The 17445-nt window shown below is 38.4% G+C and overlaps 1 protein-coding gene and 1 long non-coding RNA gene across 2 annotated transcripts in view; one reads left to right on the top strand and one right to left on the bottom strand.

Moving 5' to 3' along the window:
• Positions 1-17445, bottom strand: part of LOC149132373 (uncharacterized) — a 120360-nt gene that overhangs the window by 28288 nt on the left and 74627 nt on the right. The window lies entirely within an intron of this gene.
• LOC106882585 (unconventional myosin-Ia) overlaps positions 1-17445 on the top strand; it is a 358922-nt gene that overhangs the window by 323228 nt on the left and 18249 nt on the right. Inside the window, exons 19-25 of the mRNA XM_052974157.2 lie at positions 1216-1330; positions 2498-2553; positions 5282-5347; positions 8301-8368; positions 8843-9059; positions 10857-11006; positions 13232-13300. Of these exons, the coding sequence (XP_052830117.1) occupies positions 1216-1330; positions 2498-2553; positions 5282-5347; positions 8301-8368; positions 8843-9059; positions 10857-11006; positions 13232-13300 (741 nt within the window). The remainder of the gene's footprint in view (positions 1-1215; positions 1331-2497; positions 2554-5281; positions 5348-8300; positions 8369-8842; positions 9060-10856; positions 11007-13231; positions 13301-17445) is intronic.

Genomic DNA, 17445 nt, shown 5'->3' with positions numbered 1-17445 from the left:
AATATCAACTAAAGTTTGGTGAGGAAAATTTGGTAGGAAATTTCTGTGGATGGCCAATAGAAGGACCGTTCCTGTATTTGTAGATTTAATCTGTTGACCACTGGCTGTCTTTAAAATGGAGTCCATTATATTAGAACCACTCAAACCAGGTTGCTGACCACAAACTGATCTCTTCATTCTGCTAACCTTTTTTGGAGACCTTGACAGATATTTATTCCTGCTCATTACATTATGAGTTCAAATCTCACTGAGGTCAACTTTGCCTTTCATATTTTGGGGGGGGTCTATGAAATAAGTACCACTCAAGAGAGGATCATGCTTCTTTCCCTCAAAAAATTTGAAACCATTATTATTATTATTATTGAGTGAGAGAGCAGTGCATGCCATCAAAGTGACACTGGGGTAAAATATATGAAGCCCAGTACATCGATCATGACTACCCGTCTGATAAGTGTACACCAAGCACATGCATCACTGCCATATGTGTGCAGCATGGTAACCTCATATCAAGATAAACAGCACATGACCTTGCAGGTGGGCCCAGTTAGAATTTTCTTTAGGTTGAGTAGCCCATCCAGCTCAATAACGGTTGTCTACGGATGTTGAATGAAACAGAGGAATTCTTTGAAAGTTTCAGAGGTGAATTATTCAAACTTTCAAAGAATTCCTCTCAACACATGGCTATGATGCTCCCCGACTACTTCTGCTCATGATCAGAGATGCACATATCATCATCAGCCACTAAGGGACATGCTCAACTGGTTAAGGTCAAACAAATGACAAGTAAATCTGTGGTATTGAGCAGAATATTTGCTGTAGCCCATCTTTTATACCAAGACAAATCAATGTACATGATAACACTTCCAATCAGTTAAGATGAGAAGCCATGAGAGCCACTGCCTGGTACGGCATCAGGGTATGATTACTATTAGGGTGGCAAGCGGGCACATCTATTAGCATGCCAGACAAAATGCTTAGTGGCATTTTGTCCGTCTTTACATTCTGAGTTCAAATTCTGCCAAAGTCAACTTGGCCTTTTATTCTTTTGCGGTTGATAAAGTAAGTACCAGTTGAGCACTGAAGTTGATGTGACTGACTTACCCCCACAATATTGCTAGCTTTGTGCCAAGATTTGAAACCATTATTATTATTACTCTAAGCATGTTTTTTGTACCTGTTTATATATATATTTCCTTTTGCTTCCTGTTCCATCAGGTAACCTATAGGGTTGAAGGGTTTGTTGATAAAAACAATGACCTTTTGTTCCGTGATTTGTCTCAAGCCATGTACAGATGTAAACATCCTTTACTAAAAGACTTATTCCCAGAAGGTGAGCCGCATTTTTTGAACATCTTACATCCTCTATCGATTCTTCCTCATTTTGCAATTGTTGTTGTTATGCAACTGAAATCTGTGATGTTACAAGAAAAGTAAAGAACTGTTCTTTACTTACAGACCTTAACAGTTTGAGTTCTAAGGTTGAGTTTGCCATTTATCCTTTAGGCCAGTGGTTCCCAACCTTTTCACTACCAAGGCCACCGTTTATTTAAACGAGTTTTCCCACGGACCCCTTTTAATATACTTGTCCTTATGTATGTGTGTGTGTGTGAAATTCTGAATATAGTTCACAGACCCCCCCCCCCCAGTAATACTTTTGCGGACCACTAGGGGTCCACAGATGACAGGTTGAGAACCACTGCTTTAGGCACTAATAAAAAATAATACCAGTCATGAACTAGGTGGATTTCATTGACTAATCCTCTCCTCTACCAAAAATATTCCAGGCCTTTATTATAGAAACCATTATTTAGGCTGGCAAACTGGCAGAATCATTTGAATATTAGAAAAAGTACTTTGAAGAATTTCTTCAGGCTCTTTATATTCTGTTTTCAAATGTCAGTGAGGTCAACTTTGCCTTTCATCTCTTGTGATACATTGAATAACAGTTATATACTGGGAATAATTCAACAAACTACACCTCATCTCTACAAATAACCTTGTTATAATATGTAACAGTTTTAATACTATTTTAACTTAATTTCGTAGATGTTATATTTAAATCATCACCATTCGTTTGTATTCAATGCTGGCATGGATCAAATGGTTTGACAGAATCCAGCAGGTGAGAAGACTGTATCAAGATCTATTGGCTGCTTTTGGCATGGTTTCTATAGCTGGGTGCTCTTCCTAACACCAACCACTTTACAGAGTGCAGTGGGTGATTTTGCATGTCACCAGCTCTAGTGAAGCTGCAAAGCAACTCACAAGTAAAGAAGACCCCTTGACTGAGAAGAGTATGGTGTCGAAGGAAATGGTTTATGCCAGGTGTGGAGAGGTACTAGTACGGCGGGGGAGATGGAACAACTGTCTTACTGCTGAGGAGATACATGGTTACGCTCGGCTGGAAAAAGAAGAAAAAGATGATAGTGATGAAATATTCATATACTTATACACTCACATATACGTATTCTATTCTATTTGTCTTTATCATTGATAGGAAATCCCGCTCGCCCATCTTTAAAACGTCCAGCCACTGCCGGCTCGCAATTCAAAGTAAGTATGTTTAATTACATCTGTATACAGATATGCGTACATAAGAAAATAAGATGACAAAGGAATAAATGATTATCTTATCATTTATTCTTTTATCATCTTTTTTTCTTATAACTGCTCTGTACTCAAGTAATGTTTCATTCTGAAGCATATGTATATTGAGTTCTATGCCAAGGTATTAGTTTCACAATGCCTAAATGAAATAGGTAAATATATATATATAGAGAGAGATAGATACACACATGCACACACATGTAAGGTCCAAGGATCGAGATGTAGGAAGAAGATCAGCTTCAAGCAAACCATTGAAAATATAAAAAACAACTTTCAGGAACAATAGTGGTTTATTGGGGTGGAAGGTTGTGGCATTTTTCATTTCAAAGTATGATAAGCTGAGTGGAGGTGCAATGGCCCAGTGGTTAGGGCAGCAGACTCGCGGTCATAGGATTGCGGTTTCGATTCTCAGACCGGGCGTTGTGAGTGTTTATCGAGCAAAAACACCTAAAGCTCCACGAGGCCCCAGCAGGGGATGGTAGCGAACCCTGCTGTACTCTTTCACCACAACTTTCTCTCAATCTTACTTCCTGTTTCTGGTGTACTTGTAATTCAAAGGGTCAGCCTTGTCACACTGTGCCACGCTGAATATCCCCGAGAACTACGTTTAAGAGTACACGTGTCTGTGGAGTGCTCAGCCACTTGCACGTTAATTTCTCGAGCAGGCTGTTCTGTTGATCGGATCAACTGGAACCCTTGACATCATAAGCGACGGAATGCCAACAACATGTTAAGCTGAAAATATTATTTTATATCTCACAGTTGGCAGACAGGGTTGCCAAGTATTCAAATACATATACATGAGTTAAGGAATGAAGTTGATGAAATCCAGGCTACATATGTTTCATAGCAAGCAGAACCTCGAAAGTGGTAAATATCCAAGCAAGGTGTATACTGCAGGTTACTCTTCAGGCCAAGAGTATCTGGATTAAATGAAGTTTACATTGTTGTAAGGAGGTGCATGTTAACACACAGAAGATTCGATCAGAATTTAATCAAGAAACGCTAGGCCTGAAGTGTAGCCTGCTGTATACACCTTGCTTGGACATTTACCACTTCCAAGATTCAACTCATTAGGAAACATATGTAGCCTGGATTTTATCTACTCCATTCCTTAACTCTTGTATATGTGTGTGTATCTACCTATCTATATGTCAAAATAAACAACAAGGATATCCAGAGGTAATGCAGTACGATCGTTTCATGCAGCTCCATTTAATTGAACAATGCAATCATTACATCATTTTAAAATGCAGAGCAATCCTCAGCTGCACAAAGACATAGAATTTAATTATATTAGAACAGATGGACACATTAGTATAATTTTACCTAAAATCTCCAAGAAGTTAAAGAGATAGACAAAGAACATGTTGTCTCTACTTCAGCATAGAAGTTACTATCTATCTATAAATATATATATATATATATATATATATATATCATCATCATCATCATCGTTTAACGTCCGCTTTCCATGCTAGCATGGGTTGGACGATTTGACTGAGGACTGGTGAACCAGATGGCTACATCAGGCTCCAATCTGAGTTGGCAGAGTTTCTACAGCTGGATGCCCTTCCTAACGCCAACCACTCAGAGAGTGTAGTGGGTGCTTTTACATGCCACCGGCATGAGGGCCAGTCATGCGGTCCTGGCAACGGCCATGCTCAAAATGGTGTATTTTACGTGTATGTATATATATAAACATAATTAAGAGATCAGCAACAGTTGCTTCACCACATACCAAAGTTCAGAAATAGCAGCTAAAGTGCTAAGACTCCAACAGATAGCAGTACTTGATGCTTGGTCGAGCATGCATAATTGCCTGTACCTTCAGACCTGCAAACTAGAATATCATACTGATGACGGAAATGAAGGTTTTTTACCATTCTGATCCAGAAACGCGTCTATGATTAACTAAGACTGATTAGTTTCGTTGATTTTTCTTCTTGTTTTGCCTTTGGGAGTTACAAATACTGCTATCTGTTGGAGTTTTAGCTGCTATATCTGAACTTTGGTGTGTGGTGAAGTAACTGTTGCTGATGCCTTAATTATGTTTATAAATTTATAAGAACTTTTAAATTAGTTCTTCACCGATAATGGTGTTTACATACCGAAATACTTGGTAAAAATTATTAATTATTAATTTATTAATAAATTAATATTCCTTTACCCTTTTATTTGTAATACACACACACACACACACACATATATATATATATATATATATATATGTGTGTGTGTGTGTGTGTGTGTATAGTCATGAATGTGTTACTTAACTTCAGTCTGCTAGAAGTATTCAATAGTTTAAAGGTGGATTAATTATATACATTTTTAAAATATGATAAACAACACCATTAGTAGTACTGTATATTACAAATACCCATATATAAATATTACATATATATCCATAATTACTGGATGAGTTGTCTTGGTTATTTTAAATCTAACAGAATGTGTCCAAAATCTTCAGGGATTTCTAAGGAACAGTTCTTAATTTGAACCAAATGAAAGATATATCTCCACCTGGGTATGATGCCAGATATTACAGGTAACACTGGTGAGATAATATCGACTACCAACTTGATGTTGTCGTTGCTTTAACCCCGCCCGCCATCCTTTTAGATATTGGTTTACCACCAAATTTGGTTAACTCATTCTTTTTTCATGTCTTCAGGTATCCGTGGCAGAACTTATGAAGAACTTATCCTCCAAGAACCCTAATTATATCCGGTGTATCAAGGTACGTTTTTCTAGACCCAAGATCAAATGTGTTCCAGCTTTTACCATTCAATAGATTTAGGTGGTTAATTAGGTGGTTAATTAGTAGAGTGGCCAGAACACTGGAGACACTGCCCAGCAGCATTGGGCTGAATTTTGGTTTTCTTCAAACCCCAGTGAGGTCAACTTTGCTTTTAATTCTTTCAGGATTGATAAATGCTCAACCAAAGACAGCAGAATGGTAGAAATATATGAGTCTTTGAGATGTCTTGGAGTTTCCATTCTGGTTTGTTATGCTCTGAGTTAAAATTCGGACTGCATACTAATGGTCAAAGTTAAATAACCTGACTGTGGAAACCCCTTGTCAAACAGAAGCTGGTCAGTGTGGATGAGCAGGTCCAAAGTGAGATGTTGAGAGATTTCATTCAGCAGTAAATAGGCAATGAAACAGAATGTATATATCTAAGACAATGCATCCTTTTTAAAATGTGATAATGTGTGATTTGAGAGAAATGAGGGCCGTTGTTTTTCAGATAGTCAAATAACTATATGAAGGCTACATTTTGCGCTTATTTCGAGGAGTTATTGTCAGGGAGGACAGACTGAATGACCTCTGACCCTCAGTGTATGGACAAATAGGGATAAGGCAAAAAAAGGTTAGCAAACTGAACGTCCCTTTGTTGTGGATTAAAGGTCAGTTATTGAATTAAGGAAACATTTTAATATATTTTAATTTACTCTTTTACTTGTTTCAGTCTTGACTGTGGCCATGCTGGAGCACCGCCTTTAGTCGAGCAACTCGACCCCAGGACTTATTCTTTGGAAGCCTAGTACTTATTCTATCGGTCTCTTTTGCCGAACCGCTAAGTTACGGTGACGTAAACAAACCAGCATCGGTTGTCAAGCGATGTTGGAGGGACAAACACAGACACGCAAACACATACACACATACATATATATATATATATATATACATATATACAATGGGCTTCTTTCAGTTTCCGTCTACCAAATCCACTCACAAGGCTTTGGTCGGCCCGAGACTAGAGTAGAAGACACTTGCCCAAGATGCCACGCAGTGGGACTGAACCCGGAACCATGTGGCTGGTAAGCAAGTTACTTACCACACAGCCACTCCTACGCCTGTAGCTATTTTAATTTATACATTTGATTTTTAAATTTCAAGTGGGAGGCTCTCTTCACATTAGGTTAAAATTCATTCAAATTCAATTTCACCTCCCATCCTTTTCAGTGTACAGTCATATACCTTCCATCGTTTCATGCAGTTATTTACCTTCCATCCTTTCAAGTACAGTCACATTCTAGAATCCATTTTTCTCCCACTCTATACAAGAAACTGACTGTGGTTGCACCTGGATTGGGCTAAACCGTGCCACCTCAATAACTAAGACCTACAATATGTTATAAATGGCACCAGTGTATCTCCACCAAAGTGGGGTGGCTCAGGACAAGGTTAGTGGGGTGGTGGTGATGTCAGTTTATAGGAAAGAGAGAGAGAGTCTAGTAGTGTGGTTGATTCAGTCAGTTGATTCAGTCATCAAAATGTGTGACATTGTATCTGTGTTAGATATTTATTATTATTATTTTATGTTTGACTTTTGCTTTGCATTTGGACAAGTTGGATCCAAGTCTCACCCAGAGACCTCAAGAGACAACAAGTTAGAAGTTCATGTAGGTGTTATGTCTAGGGTACCATATATTTGGATTTGTACAGTGTTGTTCTAGAGAATGTTTAAGAAACCATAAGAAAATTATGTTTGTTTTAAAATTTGAAATCACATAGACAGTATTTTACGTAGGATATGGGCACTTCCCATGAGCACTATCTTTTGAACTTCAGCCATTTTGGGGTTTCCTGGTATCTGAGCTAGGTAGTAATCAGCCCGTTTCGCTGTTATTATTATTATTATTATTATTATTAAGCAAGAAGCTGGCTGAATCATTTGCACATCAGACAAAATGCTTAGAAGCATTTCACCAGTCTTTATGTTCCGAGTTAAAATTCCACCAAGGTTGACTTTCCCATTCGTTCTTTTGGGGTTGATAAAACAAGTACCAGTTATGAACTGGAGTTAATGTAATCAACTTACCCCTTGGCCAAAATTATCATTATTATTATTATTATTATTATTATTAAGGTAGTGAGCTGGCAGAATCACTAGCACACTGGTCAAAATGCTTAGCAGCATTATGTTCATCTTTATGGTCTGAGTTCAAATTCTGTTGAGGTCAACTTTGCCTTTCATCCTTTTAGGGTTGGTAAATTAAGTACTTGTAAAAACTGGGGTCAATGTAATCAACTAGCCCCTGCCCACAAAATTTCAGGCCTTGTACCTGTAGCAGAAAGGATTATTATTTTTAATAAGGCAGCAATCTGGCAGAATTGTTAGCATGCTGGGTAAATTGCTTAGTGGCATCTCATCGAACTTTACATTCTAAACCCCAGATCCTACCTAGGTCGACTTTGCCTTTCATCCTTTTGATGAGTAGGGGTTGACATAACCAACTTACACCCATCACACAATTGCTGGCCTTGTGCCAAAATTTGAAGGTATTATTACCTCCACCTCAGCGAAGGCAGAGGTATTATTTTCAGTCATGTTTGTTTGTTTGTCTGTGGACAAGATATCTCAAGAACCACTGGATGGATTCGGATGAAACTTTCAGGGATGTTTGGTCTTATGACTGGCACAAATTGATTAGATTTTGGGATTGATCTGGTACTGGACAAGGATTCTGAATAATTTTTCCTGTTTTTTTACTTAATTTTTGAGAGCAGTTGGGTTTATTTTTAGTATTCTAGTTTGTGAGAGCAGTCGAGTTTATTTCAGATATTCTCATTTTAAAAATCATCTCTGGCTAATTGTTGAGAAGACATTGGTGTTGCCTTGGCAGAGGTTTGTGCTCTCTGGGTGTTCTTCTTATTATTATTGTTATTTTTGTTGTTGTTCCAGCCCAATGATTTCAAGAAACCTATAGCATTTGATGAAGATCTAGTCCGGCATCAGGTTCGCTACTTAGGGTAAGTAACTTGCTGATTGGCTCACATGTCTTGTGATGCTCTGTGTTTTCAGCACTCACAAATCTGCACATCACCAAATATACACATTCCCAAACACACCACACTCATCTATTCACATTTATGCAAATGCATGAATCTACAATGTGGTGTTGAAAAGTTCCTGGCTTTAAGGGTATTGCCAAAGACTTGGTTGGAGGCCCAACCTTACGAGTTCTTTTACAGGGCTTGGAAAAATGGAAGGACCACTGCAATAAGTGTGTGAATCTGAGAGGAGAATATGTTGAATAAAATCACATAATTAACTGATCTTCCTGTATTTTCTTTTAGCTAAAACCAGGAACTTTTCAATATCTTCTCATAAGATTCTACTCATCCGAAATACTTATAAAGATAAACACAAACCCTTCCACTCTCATCCTTTCAGATACCCCAGTCGTATTTGTTAATAGCTGATTTAATATTTATTGATTACAGGTTAATGGAGAATGTTCAGGTGAGACGTGCTGGATATGCATTTCGACAGAGCTATGGTCATTTCTTATATCGTTACAAGATGTTATCACCTTTGACGTGGCCACATTGGGATGGACCCGTACAACAAGGGGTCAAGGTTCTCATGGAAAGTATGGGATTTACAAATAGTCATTATGCTTTTGGAAAGACAAAAGTCTTCATTAGGAAACCAAAAACGGTAAAATTTCTTCTTGTTTTTTTTTATATTTTTTTCATAAATTCTATTTTCTTAATTTAAAAAATGTTTTCATGCTTAAAAAAAAATAAAATGAAACAGTTTTGATCTTCAGTGTCTCAAATGATTCATGCATGTCGTAAACCATTCCAATTTTGATCCTCAGATAAAGTCTGTCCAAACAATATCAAAACTGAGGTAATAAAAGAGTAAAGAATATTTTTGAATTGAGAAAATAGTTTAATGGAACTGTGAGAAATGATTTAACCCTTTAGCACTTAAACAGGCCATATCTGGCCAAAATATTCTACATGTTCAAACTGGCCAGATCTGGCCCCTCAAATCTACCCTATTTTGTCATTTTAAAAATAAACAGCCATATCATCAAAATCTCAAAGCTACAGGATAATCCATGATTAAATTCAAGACTGTTAATAAATAAGCCTTACATTTGACAGAATAATTTTCAACACCACATTATTAAATGGTTTGAGAGAGTTTGATAAAGTTTAGCATTGTTAGAGTAAGTCAGAGAATATGGAGAAATACATTTTATCGATTGAAATATCCAAAATGTAAGAAGTGTCAGTGTTTAAAATAATTTGTTCGTCTTCCCAACTATAGTATACATTGCTAGCTTGTTTGTCAACGTTTGTGGTGCAGGGTCCAGTTGTCTGCATTTATACAGGGTGTTCATAAAGTCTCTCCGCAGTGAATTATTTTCATCCTGCACATGAGCAGTTTGGCTATCACTGAGTGGGCGGCCGAGTGTCAACCATTGTCCCTCAGTCATTGTGTACCTTTCAGCGTGTTGACATGCTAACCATCGAAGAACGAACGTTTTTAGTTGAATGGGTGTTTCAGGCTGGAAACAAATACATAAATATTGGGAAGCAGAAGTTCAGTGAAACTTTTCCAAATACTGTTGTTCCACATCGTGACACTGAGCGGGATTTTATAAGAAAATTTAGAAACACAGGCTCAGTGGTCGGCACAGCAAGAAGCGGTAGGCCTACTGTTCTTTCAGACGAAACACTATCCAATATTTCCGATAAACTGTTGGCAAGCCCATCAAAGTCCTTACGTAAATTGTCACAGGAAACGGAAATCAGCTTAGGAAGTACTTACACGGCAGTAAAAAAGAAATTAAATTTTATGTATTGAAAATGAAGGACGACAAAATCTAATATATTCTTTGTAGTCCTATACTATCTTATAAATATTTATTTTGCAATAAAATACGTACTGCGGGTAGACTTTTTGAACACCCTGTAGTATCAAAGTAACTATGGCAAGTTTAGCAAATGTCCTCTTTTAAGATGGTTGAGTTTTGTTTGAGTGAGATTTTTCTGCTATTTCTGACAGGTCGAATCACCACAAGAATTTCTCTGGTTGACGCTTAATGCTGTCCTCAAGGGAAATAAGTCATAAATTTATATTGTCGAAATAAAAATTATAGTTATCTCCCTTACAATCAAGCTTGTTATTCCTCCCCACAATTCCACTTCTGGGGAAATTTGTTTGAGAAAATAATTATAGTCTTTTTCATTTATCTATTTAACAATAGTTATGATGATGATGCGTCAGGGAAAACAATTCAGCTTTTGTTTTAGATTTCTCACTGATACGAAATGAAACTCAAATCTGAAATTGTTATTATTTTAAGATCAAATCTAATGTGATATTATTAACAATTCTGAGAGAAAAGATAGTTTCGAGATCCAAATCAGTTCTTCTAATATGCTAATATAACCATTTATGTTAAAATCTGAAACGTTTCGTGTTGTTTCTATTTTGTAGTTATTTGAAATGGAAGAGAGACGCCGTGGTCAAATGCATTATTTAGCCATGTCAATACAGAAAGTGTGGAGGGGCTGGCGGCAGTGGTCCCTATACCAGAAAATGAAATACAGTCAAATTATAATTTCGTGTCGATTTCGTGGGTACTGGGTAAGTATACTTTGAGTATTTTGGGGGATCAAATAACACTTGGTCTGGGATCAGATATGGAGTTGTTTAAGGGTCGGGGTGGCTTGTTGGTTGGGGTGATGGATACATTGAATGGAAATGATTTAGACAAAACTGGAATTAGAAGCAATTTCTAAATCGTTTGAATGTTGTTCAGGAGCAGGATAAGACCCAAACACAGATACAAGGATTGGTGGAGGTGGTGTTGATGGAATTGGAGAAGAATGCAATGGAAACTACTTTTCTATAATATACAGTTGAAATTTATAGAAAAACAGGAGTAGAATCTTATGAAAGGGTGTAGAAAAGTTCCTGATTTTATTATTATCATAGAAATGTTATAATCTGGTTATTGTTATCAAAAGGGCTTATGCTCATGCAGTCACTTATACACTTGAAACTTTTAAAAAAATCGATTTTTAATCAATATCGATTTTTCAAAAATCATAAAATTTCAACATTTTTTGCACTAGCCATCTTGACATCAATTTGACAAAAAATGCCGAAATTCGAAGAAAATTGTTTCATAAGTATAAGCAGGCAGCTTATTAACAGAAGTCTATTTAGCATTTGCTAATTCTTCATTTCAATGCGAATTGTTTTGATTTGCTAAAACTTATTAGTTCACTTCATTGTTTTAATTCCCTAGCCTTTCAGGTTTTGATTAGGTAAGACCATTTTATTTCTCAAGCAAAACTTACGCATTTTGTGCACTAGCCATCGTGACATCAATTTGATGAAATCTGCCCCAAAGCGTAAAATTTCGCCATTTTACGCACATGCACAAAAATGACGATGACACAGGTTCGCTACCAGACTCGGCTCATTTTTTCGTCAAATTGGTCCAACCCATTAATATAGATTTTAAATTTTTGAAAAATGTTAAAATTTTACGGAAAATGTTTCATGGCTATAAACAGACATCTTATTAATGGTAATTTTTTACCAGGTACCTCAGCTAGCATTACATGAGTAAGTTGTTATCGTAATGAAGAGATGCCAAGACAGGTTAATGAACTAAATAATTCTAATTGGAAAAAGTTTTGGCTCATTACATTAACACCAAACGTATGTGATTTACACGTGTACAGTGTCCCTGGGCAGATTTCCTTAGACCTTCTTGACAGTCTGTCTCCTTCAAGAAAGCACATTAGGCTCTCTTCAAGGATAAAAGAACACTTACAAAGAATCATGAAACTCTTTTTCAACAGGAAGTTGATGTCTGTTCCTAGAGAACAGACATAAACTTCCTGTTGAAAAAGAGTTCATAACTCCAACTAAAAACATTTGTCTCCCCTTACACACACTTCCTGTTTTGACACCACACTTCCTGCTTAACACAAACTTTTAACCATTATATACATGAACTACCATTGAACTTCAAAAGCTCAAAGACAATATAATGTATTGGTATAGTTATTTTTTTATATATTATTTTCTTCATTTTGTACTTTGTAAAAAACATTTTCATTCTCCTTCTTGAAAATTTGCTTCGCAATGAAAGCCGGTTAGAAATCTTTATTAAAATATGCTTCCAATTTAGCATTCTTCATTTTCCTATATATATATATATATATATATATATATATATATATATATGCGTTGGAGTGGCTTACCAACCCCATGGCTCCGGGATCAGTCCCACTGCCTGGCACCTTGGGCAAGTGTCTTCTACTATATCCTTGGGCCGACCAAAGCCTTGTGAGTGGATTTGGTTGACAGAAACTGAAAGAAGCCCATTGTATATATGTATATGTGTGTCTGTGTTTGTCCCCTCAACATCGCTTGACAACTGATGCTGGTATGTTTACATCCCTGTAACTTAGTGGTTCGGCAAAAGAAACTGATAGAATAAGTACTAGGCTTACAAAGAATAAGTCCTGGGGTCGATTTGCTTGACTAAAAGCGGTGCTCCAGCATGGCCACAGTCAAATGACTGAAACAAAAGAGTAAAATTGTGTATATATATATATATATATATATACAAGAGAGAGAGAGGGAAAAATTTTCAGTCATTTTGTGTGACTCACTATCTGTGTCTGTTTCTCTGTGTTTGACTCTTCCTGTCTGTCTCACTATCTATTGGCCAATCCATACTCTATCTATTACACACACAAGCACACACACACAACATTACAATAGATGCCATTATTTCTCTGCAACACTTTGATAAATTTCTTCATCTTTATTTTTGTCTTTTTCTCCAGGCACAGAAATGCTATTTGCTGATAAGGACTGCTACTATAATCATACAGTCTTATTTCCGAGGCTATAAGGTAACCACACTCTCTTGTTTCTAACATTCCAATTTTACTTATCGAGATTGCTTAATAAAGAGAATGAATGGGAGAAAGAGAGCCTGCCTTATGTCGACCCAATAGAGGGACCAGCTATCCGAGTTGATAGTACCAGGGTAGATAAAGCAATTAAGAGTATGAAGACCGGGAAAGCCCCCGGCCCATCAGGAATCACTGCAGAGATGCTCAAAATATCTGGCAGTGTTGGCTATAGCCTAGTCACCCGTATTACGAACCAGGTGATACACGAAGGAGTCATACCCTATGACTGGTGTAGCAGCATCATAGTCAACTGCTACAAAGGTAAAGGGGACGCTTTAGATACAAATAATTACAGAGGCATCAAGCTGTTAGATCAGGTTATGAAAGTTACAGAGAGGGTCATAGCCCAACTAATTAGGGAGCGAATCAATTTAGATGAGATGCAGTTTGGGTTCGTGCCAGGTAAAAGCACTACTGATGCCTTATTTCTAGTGAGACAGTTGCAAGAGAAATACCTAGCCAAGGATAAACCTCTGTACCTGGCTTTCGTTGACATGGAGAAAGCCTTTGACAGGGTCCCCCGATCCCTTATCTGGTGGTCAATGAGGAAACTTGGGATAGAAGAATGGCTAGTGAGAGCTGTGCGAGCCATGTACAGAGATGCGGCCAGTAAGGTGAGGGTTGGAAATGAGTACAGCAATGAATTCCGGGTAGAGGTAGGGGTCCACCAAGGTTCCGTCCTCAGCCCCCTATTATTTACCATAGTCCTCCAGGCAATCACAGAGGAGTTCAAGACAGGTTGCCCCTGGGAGCTCCTCTATGCTGATGACCTTGCCCTAATTGCGGAGTCACTATCAGAACTAGAGGAGAAGTTTCAGGTGTGGAAGCAAGGTCTAGAACTGAAGGGCCTTAGAGTCAACCTAGCTAAAACCAAAATCCTAATAAGTAGGAAGGTAGATAAAACACAAACCCCTTCAGGTAGATGGCCCTGCTCAGTATGTAGAAAAGGAGTAGGTAGTAACTCTATAAGATGTACCCGGTGCAAGCTATGGACACATAAGAGGTGCAGCAACATCAAAGGCAGGTTAACTAGCAAGTTAGTTTTTGTTTGTGGCAGATGTTCAGGTGCAATAAAGACTGCAAACAAACAGGAAACAACTTCTATCTCATTCCAGGGTGAAAAACTAGAGGTAGTCGATAGCTTCCGCTATCTGGGCGACCAAGTTAGTAGTGGGGGTGGGTGCGCTGAAAGTGTAGCTGCTAGAATAAGAATAGCCTGGGCAAAGTTTAGAGAGCTCTTACCCCTGCTGGCGACAAAGGGACTCTCACTCAGAGTAAAAGGCAGACTGTATGACGCATGCGTACGAACAACCATGCTACATGGCAGTGAAACATGGGCTGTAACTGCTGAGGACATACGTAAGCTCGCAAGGAATGAAGCCAGTATGCTCCGTTGGATGTGTAATGTCAATGTGAATACCCGTCAGAGTGTAAGTATCTTGAGAGAAAAGCTGAACATTAGAAGCATCAGTTGTGGCGTGCAAGAGAGACGATTGCGCTGGTATGGACATGTGGTGAGAATGGAGGAGGATAGCTGCGTGAAAAAGTGCCACACCCTAACAGTTGAGGGAACCCGTGGAAGAGGTAGGCCCAGGAAGACCTGGGCTGAGGTGGTGAGGCAAGACCTTCGTACATTGGGCCTCACCGAGGCGATGACTACGGACCGAGACCTTTGGAAATGGGCTGTGCGTGAGAAGACCCGGCAAGCCAAGTAAGATCGTTGCCAGTGCCCCTGGACTGGTTCTTGTGCGGGTGGCACATGAGATGCACCATTTTGAGCGTGGCCGTTGCCAGTACCGCCTGACTGGCTCCTGTAGGATTTTCGAGCGAGATCGTTGCCAGTGCCCCTGGACTGGCTTGTGCGGGTGGCACATAAAAGACACCATTTCGAGCGTGGCCGTTTTCGTGCGGGTGACACGTAAAAGCACCCACTACACTCTCTGAGTGGTTGGCGTTAGGAAGGGCATCCAGCTGTAGAAACTCTGCCAAATCAGACTGGAGCCTGGTGTTGCCATCCGGTTTCACCAGTCCTCAGTCAAATCGTCCAACCCATGCTAGCATGGAAAGCGGACGTTAAACGATGATGATGATGATGATGAATCATTTCTTCAAATTTTCAACACTGAACTTTCATGGTGTAATTTTTAATATAAAAACAGACTTGTTTCAACCATGTTAGCCTCTCTTCAGCAAGACACATGTTCCTTTCTCTCTATCATATTTTATACTCCTATCATCTGGCATCAAGCCACCTCCCTCAATAGTACTCCCCCTACTACCTCAGTTGAGTTGTTCTTGTCTTTTGAATTAATTGGTGACCTCATTAGTGCTAGTTCCCTGTAAAAGGCACCAGTGCACTTTGTAAAGTGGTTGGCATTAGGAAAGAGCTTCCAGCTGTAGAAACCATGCCAGAGCTGACACTGGAGTTTGATGCAGCCCTCTGCCTCGTGGTTTCCTGTTTAACCATCCAACCAATGCCAGCATTGAAAATAGACACTTAATGATGTGATGAAAACTCACCAGTTTGATTTTCTTCTACAGGACCAATGCTTTTGCTGTGAGGTGTATTTCTTAATTATTCTCCCTTAGGTGCAAGAGTGGCTGTCTGGTAAGAAGTTTGCTTCCCAACCACATGGTTCCAGGTTCACTCCCACTGTATGGTACTTTGGGCAAGTGTCTTCTATTATTACTTTGGGCCAACCAAAGCTTTGTGCTCGGATTTGATAGATGAAAACTGAAAGAAACCTGTTGTGTGTGTGTGTCTCTGTTTGTCCCCCTCCCTCATCACTTGACAACCAGTGCTGGTGTGTTTACATCCCCTATAACTTAGCAGTTTGGCAAAAGAGACTAATAAAATAAGTGCTAGGTTTAAAAAGAAAATAAGTACTGGGGTTGATTAGATTGACTAAAATTCTCAAAGTCGTGTCCCAGCATGACTACAGTCTAATAGTTAAAGTCAAAAATAAAAGATATTTATCAAACTTACAATGTTTGATACAAACCTTCGGCAGGTCTATACCTTGCTACATAGATACTGATGCAGTCTACCTTCAAACTACAATAACTGATTGTTGTTTAACATTATTTAGTTTCTTTATTTTTACTTTCTTTCCCTCTTTAACCTCATGTTTTAGTCTCATCACAAATTTGTTCAGATGTTGAATTAGCAGCCCTATCAGAGCATTGGACAAAATAAACTAATCATTCTTTAGCATCTGTTTCCCATGCTGGTATGAGTTGGACCCATGTCAAGCATTGTGGAATTTATCCCAACACCTTATTTTGTGAGTTCAAATCTTATTGAGGTCAGCTTTCATTTTTTCACAGGAATAGAGAAATAAATCTACCAGGATTGGAGACTGGTGCCATCATTAGTGCCAGGCAGAATAATTGCAATAATTGTTCTGGTTGAAGGCAGTAAGCTGGGAGAATCAATAGCATACTCGGGCAAAATGTTTAGAGGCATTCCATCTGTCTTTGTGTTCTGAGTTCAAATTCTGCTAAGGTCAACTTTGCCTTTCATCCTTTTGGGGTTGATAAAATAAGTCCCATTTGAACAGTGGTGTCAATGAAATTGACTTACCCCACCCCCAAAATTACTGGCCTTGTGTCAAAATTTGAAATCAATATTTGTACTTGATCTTAATGATTTGAATTCAGCTCTTGCTATCATGACCTACATGGGTTAAAGGCTTAATTAATAACGTGATTTAACACCGCTATTTAGCCCCTTGGGTGCCTTTAGCAGAGTTCACACTGTTTTCAAGCATTGATACCAGGTCTCAAGTTTTAGGTACCCTCAAACTTGTCATGGAGACCCTGTAAATGATCCTGACACTAATACTTCACCTCAGGTCAAAAGATTAAAAAAAAACAATCTCCATACACTTTTGAAAATTATTCTGCAGTAAGGTGTATCACCTAATTATTCTCACATGTTTATTGTCATTACATCATTTTGCACAATGTTCAAATCATCCCCTAGAAATTGCTTATTGTTTGACCGAAGAACATATGACTTAATCTTGAAGGACAAACTTGCTGCTTTCTCTAAATCAAAACCTTCCTTCAAGATTTCATAT

The sequence above is a fragment of the Octopus bimaculoides genome, chromosome 16 (assembly GCF_046866305.1).
Source record: "Octopus bimaculoides isolate indiv1 chromosome 16, ASM4686630v1, whole genome shotgun sequence".
Classification (NCBI taxonomy): Eukaryota; Metazoa; Mollusca; class Cephalopoda; order Octopoda; family Octopodidae; genus Octopus; species Octopus bimaculoides.
This window is presented reverse-complemented; position numbering and strand designations above follow the sequence as displayed.